The following is a 13,633-nucleotide window of genomic DNA, read 5'->3' as shown; positions in this document are numbered from 1 at the left end:
CCTGAGCAGGCAGGTGATGGACATAAGAGTTGGTTTTTTCGCCTGTTGACATGCATGTGCAAAGAATTGCTGCCTATTTTGGGCATTTGATGAAGATGTTTGGGCTCGCTTCATCACGTTTGTGTCGTCTTCAAGTACAACACTCAATAACTCTACCAGTGTTCGATGTTTCCTGCGAAACAGAAGTGTTTCTACAACCCAGCAGACCTCTCTGCGAGGGTTGTTCTTTCTTTATAAACTCATTAAGATGAAAACATATTTGTGAATGCACTCGAGGCTTGCACTTCCGCTTTACGCCCCCTCTTAGCCAATCATCACCCCCCCCATTAAGACCAAGTCAGTCATTGCTTTTCATTCAGTTGGATTATGGAGAGTTTCTTTTTTTCACCAGTGATGTTTATATTGTATATGATTACTTGTACAGAAGATCTAAAGCTTTTTTATCGTCACAGGGGTAACACTTTTAAGATGCATCTTTCTCTTTCTCTCTCTTTTTTTTAAAAAAACAAAAGACTGAGTATTTAAAATATTTTCAGGGATCTGTAAAAGGAATCTGAGGGTTTAAAGGTTGTTTATTTAAAAGAAAAAAGGTCCACTGTGTACAGGAAAAGTCACCACCTCCCTTTGGAAAGATTGTTTCTTGTAGAAACGTCTTCATTTTCTGCCCATTTTGCTTTGTAATCCTAAAAATGTGTAAATACTGTAACTGTGAATATTATATAAATATATATAAATATATATATATTTTTGTTCCCTGGGATTTGCTACACGAACACAGCTCAGAGATGTAACATATGAGGTGAGCAATGAGCTGGTAGCAGGAAATTCAGCTTGTGTCAAGCTTTGTTTTTTTTTTTTGTTTGTTTTTTTTTTTTTCTGTTGTAAATTCTATGAAAAGTTGTTTGCGGTGTGGAGAAAATAAACGGTGCAGAATCGGCATGGGAAAAGGGATTGAAGCATCAGCCTGTTTCTCATGTCTATTTATTACACAACAAATGTATGAAAAAGGAAAACATGGAAATAAAGCAATTTTGCATACATCCATAAACAGTGGTTGTTTATTCATCAGGTGCGGCGCAAACAATGCCGGAGATACTTTAAGTGGATTAATTTATCACTGGATGATCATCTGAAGTAAACCCACACAGTGATGATGACTTTTCATGAATGGAAACAGTGGGCAGCAGCTGACCAAACAATGAGCCTGTGTCAGGCTGCTTTGAGCGAGGACCTCATCATGTGATTCACTGTCAACAACACACACACACACACACACACACACATACAGAGCCAGTATGTTTCACACAGCCAGTAACTCCAAATGCTTGAGTCAATGTTTCAACCTGTATACTGAAATAATGGCTTCTCTGGCTGGTAATATTACATCAGACCCCTCCTTCTATTGCCATCACACAGAAGATTTAGAGTCCCACTGGCTCGACTGAGCAGATCTAGGAACTCTATAGTTCTTCAGTGTGTCGTCTACTAAATCAGAGTTTGGGTTCTGAGTAGGCCTCAGTGTATCTGTATCGAACACTGAATGCAAAAGGGAGCAATAAATTGTTTCCACCATACCCACTTTGCATAATGTCCGATGTGATTCATAGGTGTATATTCTGGGGGAAACGCAGGGTACACGTCCCCCTCAATATTTAGAACATGAACATTGGTTCCTCCCAGAAATATATTTAAGACACTTACACCATAACTTGATGCAGAAAAGGCAGAAATTGGTGCATAAATATTCACCAGGATGCAGGGAATAAAGTGTCTGATATGAAACCTAAGCCCTAGCATTTGTAGCATATATATATTTATGTGTATTCATGTAAAACAGTGTACGTCTTGGGACACAAGACAAATTTCTGAAAATAATCTCATGACAAAGTGAAATGAAAATGAAAAGGTAAGCAGTACATATTTGATTTTTTTTTTAAATATATGTATAATGGAGGCTTTTCATGTGTAATGTGATTCAGAAATGAGAAACTATGTGGAAGGATTGATTGAGTTTTGTTACCAGAAATCACAGACTGAGTTTTGGCAAGTCTTAATTCTGTCAGAACAAGTCTCAGGTCAATACTTGATCCTTGAGGCAAAAGTATTCATAGTCAAGGTGCAAGTAGGAGGAAGTGGTGGTTCACCCCCAGATCAAAGATACATATATTTCCTCTTACCTGTAGTGCTATTTATCAGTCTAGATTTTTTTTGGCGTGAGTTGCAGAGTGTTGGATATATCAGCCGTAGAGATATCTGCCTTCTCTTCAATATAATGGAACTAGATGGTACTCGGTTTGTGGTGCTCAAAGCACCAAAAAAAGTTTCTGAAAAACAGAAATCATGACCCTGTTACTCAAGATAATCCACAGACCTTGTTGTGAGCAGTTTTATGTAGGAACTATTTTCTTTCTACTGAACTACACCCCCCAACTGTATCACTGCGCAGAAGGAAGCGTGCATCTACTCATGGATGGGACACTTCTACTCGTGACCATTAATGGCATCCTCCTTAGCTGAGCTGTAACATTAGCTAGCTCAGTGGTGCCAGGTGAGCTAGCAGTAGATGCACTCTTCCCTCTGCGTGGTGATCACGCGGCAATCTCTAATTGAAGCCAATGCACAAGTGCCGAAAACTGACTCCAGCAGTCAATCCCTAAAGACTCCTATGTTAAAACGGCCAACTTTACAGCAGAAATAAACATGTTTACAGCCTGGTACAAAAAACAGTTTTGGTCACTATAGCTAATGTCATTCCTCACAACTGTGCAGGGGGGATTTTTTTTAGCATATAACTCGCCTGTTTACATTTTATTAAGGCTTAAAGTTACACATATTTAAAGGCTCTCTAAGTCTTTCTAAGCTTGAAAAGTTTTTGTCACATAGGCTACAGCAAACATCTCCTCACGATCCGCTAGCTACATGTCCTCTGAATATGCTGTGAAAAAGTTCAGCCCAGGCTCCGCAAATGGCAACAAAAACACTTCACTTGTGTTTACGTTCAACAATGTTATCAAACACAACGGAGCTAACTCGCCTTTTAGCCTCATTGTAGCCTGTAGCTCTAACTGCCTCTCTGGGCACCGCGTTCACATGTGCACGCTTGCGTGAGACCGTGAGGCATGGGCACTACGTTCATATGTGTGTGTGCTTGCTTTCGCTGGTCTCGTGCTGGCTGGTTGGTGCAGCCTGGACGCAAATGTTTTTGTTGCCATTTGCGGAGCCTGGGCTGCCTACAGAGGCCGGACTTTTTCCACAGCATATTCAGAGGACATGTAGCTAGTGAATCGTGAGGAGATGTTTGCTGTATGTGACAAAAACTTTTCAAGCTTAGGAAGACTTAGAGAGCTTTTAAGGGCATGAATACTTGATTGACAGGCTGTCTGCGAAGCATTGTGAGTCCAAACATGGTCACTTTTGGTTCAAAAACACAGGATGGTGACGGCCGAAATGCAGAACTCGAGGCTTCAAAATGGCAGTCCACAAACCACAGTGCGGTAGCTATGTCTATTACTTTAAATGGTCTATGCCAGTAATATGGTTGGTGGGTGTAGTTCGGTAGAAAGAAAATAGTTCCTACATGAAATTGGTCATAACAAGATATTTTCAAAGAAGTTTTTCAAATGTATTTTTGGCATTTTGAGCACCAAAAGCTGAGTGCCATCTAGTTCCATTATATTGCAGAGAAAGCAGACATCTCTACAGCCAGTATCTCCAACACTCTGCATTACACAAAAACAATTAAGGCTGATAAACAGGAAAATATATACTTTTGATATTAGTGTGAAGATTAGACACATCAGAGAAGCAGGTTTGCGAGTCAAAGGTCAGTCTGATCCCCAGACATCCACCACTTTTTTATATTTTATGCTCCAGGATTTTACCAGCTCAAAACTTGACATTTGAACGTTTTGCTTTGCAGTCTCAAGTCAGGCCTTTAGAGAGCCTCTGCTAACTTTTTTGACATACTGTACGTTTGACTTGAGCCTAAAGAGTATAAAAGGTCACAGCTCTGCTGCTTTCACCCATCATTTCCTCCTCTGGTTGATGCTGTGTTGTTGTTGTTTCAGTGAATTCAGCTGCTGCTGTGTTTGGTTTCAGTGAAAATCTGCAGCCTGACGTCACCTTCGCTAAACCTCAGCCTCACACGGTCCAGTGAGAGAGAAAGGCTTACAGTGTGGCCTGTGTGTGAGTGTGCCGCCTCGAGGCCATGATGGGAGGAGGTTGGTGTAACCACAAGCAGAGAGGATGGGACGAGAGCGGGCAATGAACAGAGGAACACACACCTCCACATCAAGTGATCTGATTGGTCGAGCTTTATCACTCCAACTGTGTCCTCTTGATTTGTTTCCAACTCATGATGTCATGTTTTTATCATTGCGCTGTTGATGTTTAACTGGCAAATTCTGGTTAGCCGCTTGTACTCATGTTTACTGGCAGCACAGACGGTGTGTGTGCCTGGTGGGTTGTGTTATTTTAACATGTCATGTCGATGCTGACTCACCTCAGCCACAAATTTACAACTCACTAAGGCCTATTTGCATAATAGCCAATGCCTCACCAAACAGGAAACAATGCAAGGAGAGAAAGCAAATGTCTCTCATTACTCAAAAACAACAACAGCACATGTAACACATACATGTTTATTGTTTGAATACAGGAAATAAGGAAAAGTAAAACTGTGATCTGACATTTAAGCATCCACATATATTTGATACTATTTCTTGCAGGTGTTTTTGCAGTTGTTCGGTGTAGCCTGAATTTCTTCTCTACATGCTGCTGGGTTACCCTGATGCTGGTGGATCCTGGCAAATATGCAAATACTGCACACACACACACACACACACACTGAATGCTTTGCATGTTGGACGCAGGAAAGCCGGCTCATTAGCAGACAATTACCTCCACTTTACTTGATGAGCTCTGTGTTCTCCAATAGGCCTTTTTCACATGTCATAGTAGGAAAAGCACAGTAGGGGAGAGTGGGGTGGTTTGTGCCAGTGGGAGAGTTGTGCCACCCCTTGTTTCTAGAAAACTATAGAAGAAATTGGTCATGTGACCTCATATTTTTGAAGAGGCATCTATTTTACTCAGCCTGTGGAGAAAATAGGCACATGGCACAAGAGGTAAGCAGATTTAAGTCCAAAAAACTGTTTTTTGCCTTTCAAAGTGAATTTTTTATGATCATGGTTTATTGATTGTTGTGTCTGAACAATTATAGATAAGTTAAGCCATACTGTTAGCATGATGTTAGCTCTAAACTGCTGGATGATACAAGTTTGCTAAAATGGTGGGGATGGGGTGATTTGTGCCAAAAGGCCTGGGTTAAGTTGTGCCAATGGCAAATAATGTGACATTTTTGATTTTAGACCAAAAGCCACAATGCCACGCCTTTACAAAGGGAAGACAGACAGGGGTTCAACCCCTCTTATGGAGTTGGACAGAGTAGTGAGAGAGGTGCAACAGGGGAAGGTCTGTAAATAGGCCTTGTTGAAGAAGATTGCAGCTATGGAACCATCACACACACACACACACACACACACACTCTCTCTCTCTCTCTCTCTCTCTCTCTCTCTCTCTCTCTCTCTCACTCACACACACACACACACACACACACACACACACACACACACACTCTACTGGCCAGGAGTTGACATTTATGACCTGGAGCCTTCATTTTTAATTTCATTTTAAATTTTAAATAGGCCTTGTTGAAGAATATTGCAGCATTGACAAGTGGCATGTTGTGTTGTAGCCTGGTTCTGAGAATTGCAGTTGATTTTGTTCAGGTTTAACTTAATTTTATCCTGAAAATGATAAATATTATGTAGGCCTACTTCTAGCCAATCTTTCATGTATTCGACATGTTATCTACTGCTAAAACTGGCCTTTGATGTTATTTAAAAAAGCTTTAATAAGTAATTTGGTATTGAATTTGTCTTGCTTTGATACAGCATTACAGTATATGACATGAAAATGTTCTGTTTTACTTCAATAATCAATGGCACAATTTACCCCAATGTATTTTCTCCAAAGGCACAACTCACCCCGCATCGGGGGGCAAATTGTGCCACGAGACCACTTTTTTTTTGGAAAGCCATATTTTTTAAACAGTTTATTTAAGATCCAAATTGGTTGTTCCCAGGGATGCCCCACATCCTGAAATATAAGGTACATATTTTAGTTGGATGCATTACTGCCATGCCCTCTCTTTAAAGTCACCTCAAGTAAAAACTGGCACATCTCAGCCCACTCTCCCCTAATGATATTAACGATGGCTCTGCTCCATTTAAATGTATCAGTGAGTCTGCATGTAAAATAAAGCTGAACAGATTTCAGCCCTCATTAAAATTATTAATTACAGCTGTGGTTTTCCTGTTATGATATTTCAAATAGTCTGGGAAAAGGCATATTATTATTATTATTATCACTATAACTTGATGTTACTTGAAGACACTAATACCACGTGCTGGCAGACACGAGAAGGTAAGTTAATGCTACTATGTACTGCATTTATTTTTAACTGAAAATTTGAGATGTGTGTTATTAAAATACGTAATGTGAACAACAGCCAAATCTACTTAAACCTACCTTCATGATCAACACTTACTTGCCTTCCTCTTTCTTTTTAGCAATGCTAACACCACTATAACAGTTTTGTTTTTTATTTAAATATTTGGAGTTTTTTTTATCTAGTGCCATCATCAAGTCAAGCTTTTAATTTTATCCAATATTATGATTTATGACCAAATACATGCAAAAGTAATGTCATTTTCCATCAGCCTCAGCTGCACTTTGTGTTAACGTTAGCTAAGCAGCTTAGTTAGCCATAGCAGTTTAGTTAGCCTTAGCATGCTAATGTAGCTAAGCTGCACTGTGTTTAGGATAAATTATAGACCTATGTTACAAAATGGCGACCGTGGCCGGAAGTAGGGAATCCCTAGTTCCGGTCAGTACTTTTGTATGCACCACAATTATCTTTTGCTGTTAGAACTGCTTCTATGGAGCCTGGGCAGCGCTTTTTCTCCCAGTCACTTAAGTTATATATTTGCCTTAAGTTACAATTGCAGCTGTTGTTCATCTTGGTGAATATAAAAGTAAGTTGTATGCTAGCTGTCATGTTAGCTAAAGTTAGCATGCTAACATGCTAAACTAAAGATGGTGAAGGTGGAAAACATTATACCAGAGATATTGGATGAAGGGAGATACCCAACTGTAGGCTTATCCAATGTTAAGGAAACGGTTACTCTTCCTGTCTCCTAAGTGGGCGTGGTTAGCTCTCCCTCCAATCAGAGCCTGAGATCTTGGGAGAACTTGTTTTTGGAGACGGACAGGGCTCAAACAAAGTTAACTTTCTCTTGATCTGTGCGGATGAAAAATGCAGCTTTAGTGTCAGAATAGTGGGAAAATGTGTGGCTTGTGGAAAATGAACCCAATATTTACTTTAGTGACTACAGGGCGAAAGAATTGACCATAAATTGTGATCACGTTCATTTTCCTCATTGACGACAATGCATTCACAGCTGCCACAAGTCTCCTACGGGGGCGTGGCGCTGACGTCACTGAATCAAGAAGTGAGCTGAGTTGGGTATCTCGCTTCATCCAATATCTCTGATTATACCCGCTAAATGTCAACATGCTAGCATCTTCATTGTTAGCATGTACAAAAAAAGCAAGTTAGCATGCTAATGTTAGCATTTAGCTGAAGTACAGCCTCACAGAGCCGCTAACATAGCTGTAGACCAGGGATACTTAACTTGTTTTGCCACTCACAGGAGACTGGGGGCCAGTTAATAAACAAATATGAACATTATTTATCAGTATATATAATAAATAAACTGCCTGTTTTCAACCTTTCAGCATTTGCTGTCCTTACGCATATTTGCCAAGGGGCAAATCTAGCCATAGGCCCCGTGAAGGTCAGGTGTTCACAGGGGCGTCACTAGGATTTCCCAGTGATTCAAATCACTTTTGGATGGAAACATAGCTATTGTAATCGAGTGCTCCAGGGATAGCGTATTTCGGTAGACTTACACTTAGTTAGCATCCCTCTGGTTCCCTCATCAAAAAGCCAATGGGATTTTTCCATATGATTTTGGATTGTTGCAGAAAATAAGCTCTATGGCAAACAAAGGTTATACTTGCATTATCTTCACAAATGAAAGCCACTTTTTAAAAGATTTTTTGGGGGGCTTTTTGCCTTTATTTGACAGGACACATATAGGATGAAAGAGCGGTATAACATACAGCAAAGGGCCTTGGGTCGAATCGAACCAGCAGATGCTGTGGCAGGGATCTGTATCAGCCTTTGTACATGGAATGCCTGCTCTACCAGGTGAGTTAGTCTCTTAAGCTTGTGTTAACCACAGACCTTATTTCAGGCATCTAACTAAAAATCCATTCAAAAAAATATTGACTTTGGGAAGAAGGAACTGGGAACTCATTTCCAGGTTAAGGACTAATTCCTGGGGCACTCTATATTTTTGGAGTTACAATGTCTGACCAAAAACAAATAAAAAGACCATCTATGTTAGGATTGTAGGCTACCTTTTCAAGGACAAGCCATGAGTGCAGGCCTACAGCCATAAATGCACACATAAAACACAAATCAATGCTCAAGTCACATTGTTTTATCCTGTTAGTAACAAGATGTATTTTATTACATTTTTGAATGCACTAATGGAGTTAATCCTGCAGAGACAGTGGGGCACAATCATGAAACATTTAGTAACAAACATTTTACAGTACTTTTCTTCACAGTTTTTTTTTTTTTGCTGGACATCATCTAAACATCTAAATGTCATTTTGGGGTACACTGAGTGACTCCATCTTTGCTCGTCATTGCAGTGTTTCATGGTTTGGACTTAACGTGGCGCTAAAGTCCAGAGATGAAGCTTCCCAGCAAAACGATTTGAAGCAGATGCAGTGACACAGCTGACCTGAGCGGATGACTGGCCATCCCTGTGAGGAGTTTGGCATCTTTGGACGCGGAGACGATGCGACTGAAGGTAGGGTGTATGTGTCTGAAGTTGCTCTGCAGAGGTGTCACCAGCTCGGCATCCTCCTCAGTGGAGAAGATCTGGGAGGTAAACTGAGCCAGCTGAGGGGAAAAGATAAAAACCCTGATTATTTGCAGCACACAGGAAACCTTTTTATATGTTGTTTTTGAAAGAGAAAGACTGAGAAGACCTACTTGAGACCATGAAATGTAGATGGGGACTTCATACAGAGTCCATACAACCACTTGAGAACATGGAGGGGTGGTGAGGCTGCCATAATAACGGTAATACTGACTCATGTTGTGCTTTGGCAGAAGGTTCATCAGCGGGAATGGCTTGACTTTAGTGGTTTGGCCTTGAGGGAGGATGCACAGCCGTGATAAGAACAGAGTTACAAACAACACAATCAGCAGACAGGAGAGAATTTTCTCTACGAGTGTCCTCCAACCTTTGTAAGCCACAGAGAACAGCTTTTGTGATATGAGTCCAAAGTGCACATTGTCTGCGTAAACAACCTGCAAGAAAGCATAAAATCAAGATGTATTTGTACGCTACAAATGCTTGAATATACAGAACAAATTTATTTTAACTGACATCAATGAAGAATCCAAGAACGGCGAGTCCTGTTGGATCTTCCAAGGCCGCTGTCAGATTTGGATGGATGGACTTCATGTTGACGATGTGCATCTGGAATCAAATAAAAAGACAATAAGGGGAGGCTGCACTGAACCAGCCTGCTGCAACAGTTGGTTGGTGACAGTGTAGAGCTGTCTACTGACCATACTGTACCTCCATCGGGTATCTGCGTCTGTCCACCGTGTGCTCCGAGCCGTTCTTGGCCAGGCCTCCCCAGTGGAAGTGCAGCTGGATGGTGTGGTACACATCTGGAAGACCTCCACCACTTACTGACATGCCACTGCCAACCTGCAGAATGACTGAGAGCAACCACAAACGTGTCATCGCCAACACAATAACAAACATGACAGTATCTGTAGTGTATTTACCAGTGTGTCCATTGTTTTTAAGCGTCCAGTGGCCCGTTTGGGTCACATCGAAGCCCTCCAGGTGTAAAGGTCCCAGAGATTCGTTTCTGGTCATCTGATAGTCCAGATTAATGGGAGAGTGATGTTCTTCGAGTAAAGGGTGACAGGAGGGGAACATGTCTCCCCATGCATAAGGATCTAAAGGTGGCGGGGAAACCACATGAGAACCAAATACACCAACGAACGGGAGATGTGTTTATTAATCTCAAGATGATTATTGTGACAGGAAAGACAGAAAATATTGAATCCTAAAGTTCATTCTTGACCTCAGAAACAGTACAACATGTTGCTTAAACTCCACCAGAAGGTGTATTTTCTAGCTGTTCTGGAGCTTTTGATCAAATCACACGATCTTCCTCAGATGGAGTTTTCTCAGTCGTTATCGAACAACTTTATGACTTATAGGACTTCTCGTCCATGTTGGCTTAAAAGTTTAAGACTGAAAGTTAATTCTTGATCTTGGAAACTGACAAAACAATCTCACAGCAATGTCCATTTAGTAGCTTTTCCAGAGCTTTCAGTCATGACATGCAGTGTTGCAGTCACCTAAACCCAGACCAAGACCAGAATAGATCAAGACCAAGACCGAAATCACATACTCTGTGCTACATACCCAATGTGTATACTATTGGCCAACATACTTTTGTGTACATAAACAGTAGTATGTATCTTGTCGGACGCACTAAGCTGTGATTACCACACCACTTCCTGAGAGCCTCCTTGCTGGTTTGAGACCAGTAGACACAGTAACCAGTGCCAACTCCAGCTCTACCACTAATTTAAAAATATCTTTAAAACTATATTACGCCTAGCAAAATCTTACAACTCTTACATACACTTAAATGGAAGCGTCATTGACGTTACAGAGCTGTTGGTCACTGTCTGTTATTAATGTTGTTCTTCACTGCATTGCATTGTGGGATATTTATGCCGCTGTAGTGTCCATTGCTTGCATGCTCTAACATTTCACCCAAAATGGTGCAATTCACGTCACCAACACCATAATATATTGGTTTTATCTTAAGGTTTTGGACATAATAAAAAATCTCACATACTGTTTTAGCCTATTAAATAGCAATATGTATCAGTATGGAGGTTCGGACACAGCCCAACACTTTATGGGGTTGAGGCCAAGTCAAGACTAGACAAGTGTGAGTCCCACACTGTATGACACACTTATGATAAAATGTGGAACGTGCCAACAGTGGGCACTCCTCAGATTGTTCTGAAAGCTCCACATTTCCATAAAAACACCCACAGAAAACAATGAAGCTTCCTCTTCTGTCACCTCTTTGATTACCATATATGTACTGTGTGTAACTGTAAGGGTACCATGAGACAGGTCTTGATAAGATAATCAAAAGGCATTTGATAGATTAATTTTATGTGTGGGAGTGTTCCTTTGTTTTCTATGAGCAAACAAATACAAACAAAATAATATCTAAAGTCCTCTTTGACTGAAACAGAGACAAGACTGAGCAAAAATGTGGTTGATTCTGAGACCAGACCTTCAAAAAGTGAACAGCTACAGTTTCCAAGCTGAAGAGTGTGCAAACCAACTGTTGAGGAAGATTGCATGATACAATCAAAAGCTCCAGAGCAGCTCCTAAATGGACCTTGTAGTGGGTTTTGTCTTCTTTACTTTTTCTGACTTTTCTCTAATCTTTGCTTTTTTCTTGTGAAGCACTCGACAGTTTCGCCTCTTGAGGCTTGCAAACAATTGTTCAAATGACACAATCTGAGAGGGTTCGAGGATAAAGACATTGTACTGAAGAGGCTGCAAGAAGACACTGCCTCATTTTAACAGCTACAGTTCAAAACTGCTAGAAACAGAACTTTAATTGTATAAAATTATAATCTGTTTCAGCTGTATAATGTCGTCCATAGGCCAGTTAATTATGTACCAAGAAGTCACATTGATAATATATTATGAAGACCACTCACAATTCAATAGGAGATCATAATCTTTAAATGTCTATATGTTATAAAATAAGATCAGTTACTCACCACAGTGGGGCTCATCATAACAGTAGTCGTCTGGAATATAGAAATATCAAAATGTTGGCAAGCATAATTTTTCTTCTTTTGTTTAATCAGCTTGAATTTATAAATTAAATGTAATAAATACAGTCTTTGCCATCTGAGACTGGAGCTGGACTCTCACCTGAATTAACGTAAGAAATAACAATCATGAGGAGAGCAGCAGTCCAAATCATCGTAGGATCCCACAGCCCGGTGACTCAGGACAGGTGTCGGTATGTGAGGTAGACTGCGGATCAGTGACAGACGTCGTGCTTAAATAGGAGCTGGAGGTGAAAGCTGAGTTTTATTTTCTCCTGGTCTGATCAGTGAAGCGTGTCATTACCAGTCTAGTGGTCTTTTCTGATCAACAGGCTCATTGATGCAGGACAGCTTCACCCCCTGCTCCCCCTCCTGCTGCTGCCAGCATAGATGCCCAGTGACCATCAACAAGAGCCATTCATCTCATGGGAACGTCAGAGGATGTGTAGCGCACTGAATTAGAAGGGGATGGAATATATATGGCTGTATATAAGGAGGGTGTAGAAATTTACACCTGTAACTCTCTTAATAGTTAAAAAATAATAATGTGGAGACATTCAAATTTTAAAGAAAAAAATAATCCCTCCAATCACTGTGTGAAATAACATTTTATACGCTTTTAATGTTTCCCCTTTGAGTTAATCATTATCCACCACAGTAATATTTAAGTACTGAAAGTGCATCCTCTTTATTTCAAATATTAATGTACTGCAGCTGTTAGTAAAGCCCTTTGAGTTAAGGGCGTATTATATATAGATCGATTATAATTTTATAAAACCTCAGATATGTGTGATAGGTTTAGTTTTTTTCTATAAATATTAAGTTATTTATTTACTATTATAAATTATAATTTATTTACTTATTTCTTCCTTTCTTTTCATTTCTTTATTTATTTTAATATATATTTACATTTTTTAATTATTTTAATTTATATTTAGTTAATTATTTACAATTATATTTGACTTTTTTCTTTATGTATTTAGAAATGCATTACATATTTTTAAATTATTTTATATATATTTATTTACTACTATAATTTATTTACTTATCTGTTTTTCTCTATTTTTGTTTATGTAGAAATATATATATATATATATATATATATATATCTATACACACACACACACACACATATTTTTAAAAATATTTTATTTATATTTAGCTAATTATTTAGTTTGATTTTTTTTATATTTTACTTTATTTTTACTTTTTATTTATTTATACATCATTTATTTAGTTAGTTATTTATTTGTCTCTGTTAGGTCCTTTGTCAGGGAATTTTCTGTTCTGGTAAAAATGAAAAAGTTATGTTACAATTTAATCACCGTCGTCTTGGCTGAACGGCGTTAAGAGCTTCATTTCTCCCATCCAGGAATAGATGATGTGATTCTGTCACTACACGGCCCACGTGAACAAAGCTTCTTTTCTTCAGCCACAATGCTCTCCAGCAGGGTATCGCTATCTCTGCCCCGCCTGCTGCCTTATGAGTCACTGCGAGGTGCGCTATATCCGCTTTCTTTAAATTATTTGAAT

At 39.6% G+C, this 13,633-nt stretch overlaps 1 protein-coding gene across 4 annotated transcripts; it reads right to left on the bottom strand.

Annotated features, from left to right (window-relative positions):
- Positions 1-8,800: 8,800 nt before the first annotated feature.
- On the bottom strand, positions 8,801-12,401 carry car15 (carbonic anhydrase 15). 4 transcript variants are annotated; one of them, XM_033646544.2, is made up of 8 exons: positions 12,204-12,401; positions 12,047-12,076; positions 10,001-10,177; positions 9,786-9,931; positions 9,591-9,683; positions 9,445-9,511; positions 9,191-9,351; positions 8,801-9,097 (listed from the first exon to the last, which is right to left on the bottom strand). In XM_033646544.2, the coding sequence occupies exons 1-8, from the start codon at positions 12,253-12,255 to the stop codon at positions 8,873-8,875; spliced, it is 951 nt and encodes a 316-aa protein (XP_033502435.2). In that variant the 5' UTR covers positions 12,256-12,401; the 3' UTR covers positions 8,801-8,872. The 4 variants fall into 4 exon arrangements, with proteins under 4 accessions (XP_033502435.2, XP_078018174.1, XP_078018173.1 ...); XM_078162048.1 differs by having other exon boundaries at positions 9,786-10,177; XM_078162047.1 differs by having other exon boundaries at positions 9,191-9,511.
- Positions 12,402-13,633: the final 1,232 nt, after the last annotated feature.

This window comes from Epinephelus lanceolatus, chromosome 19 (genome assembly GCF_041903045.1).
Source record: "Epinephelus lanceolatus isolate andai-2023 chromosome 19, ASM4190304v1, whole genome shotgun sequence".
NCBI lineage: Eukaryota > Metazoa > Chordata > Actinopteri > Perciformes > Serranidae > Epinephelus > Epinephelus lanceolatus.
Note: the sequence above shows the minus strand (reverse complement) of the source record. Positions and strands in the feature narration are given on the sequence as shown.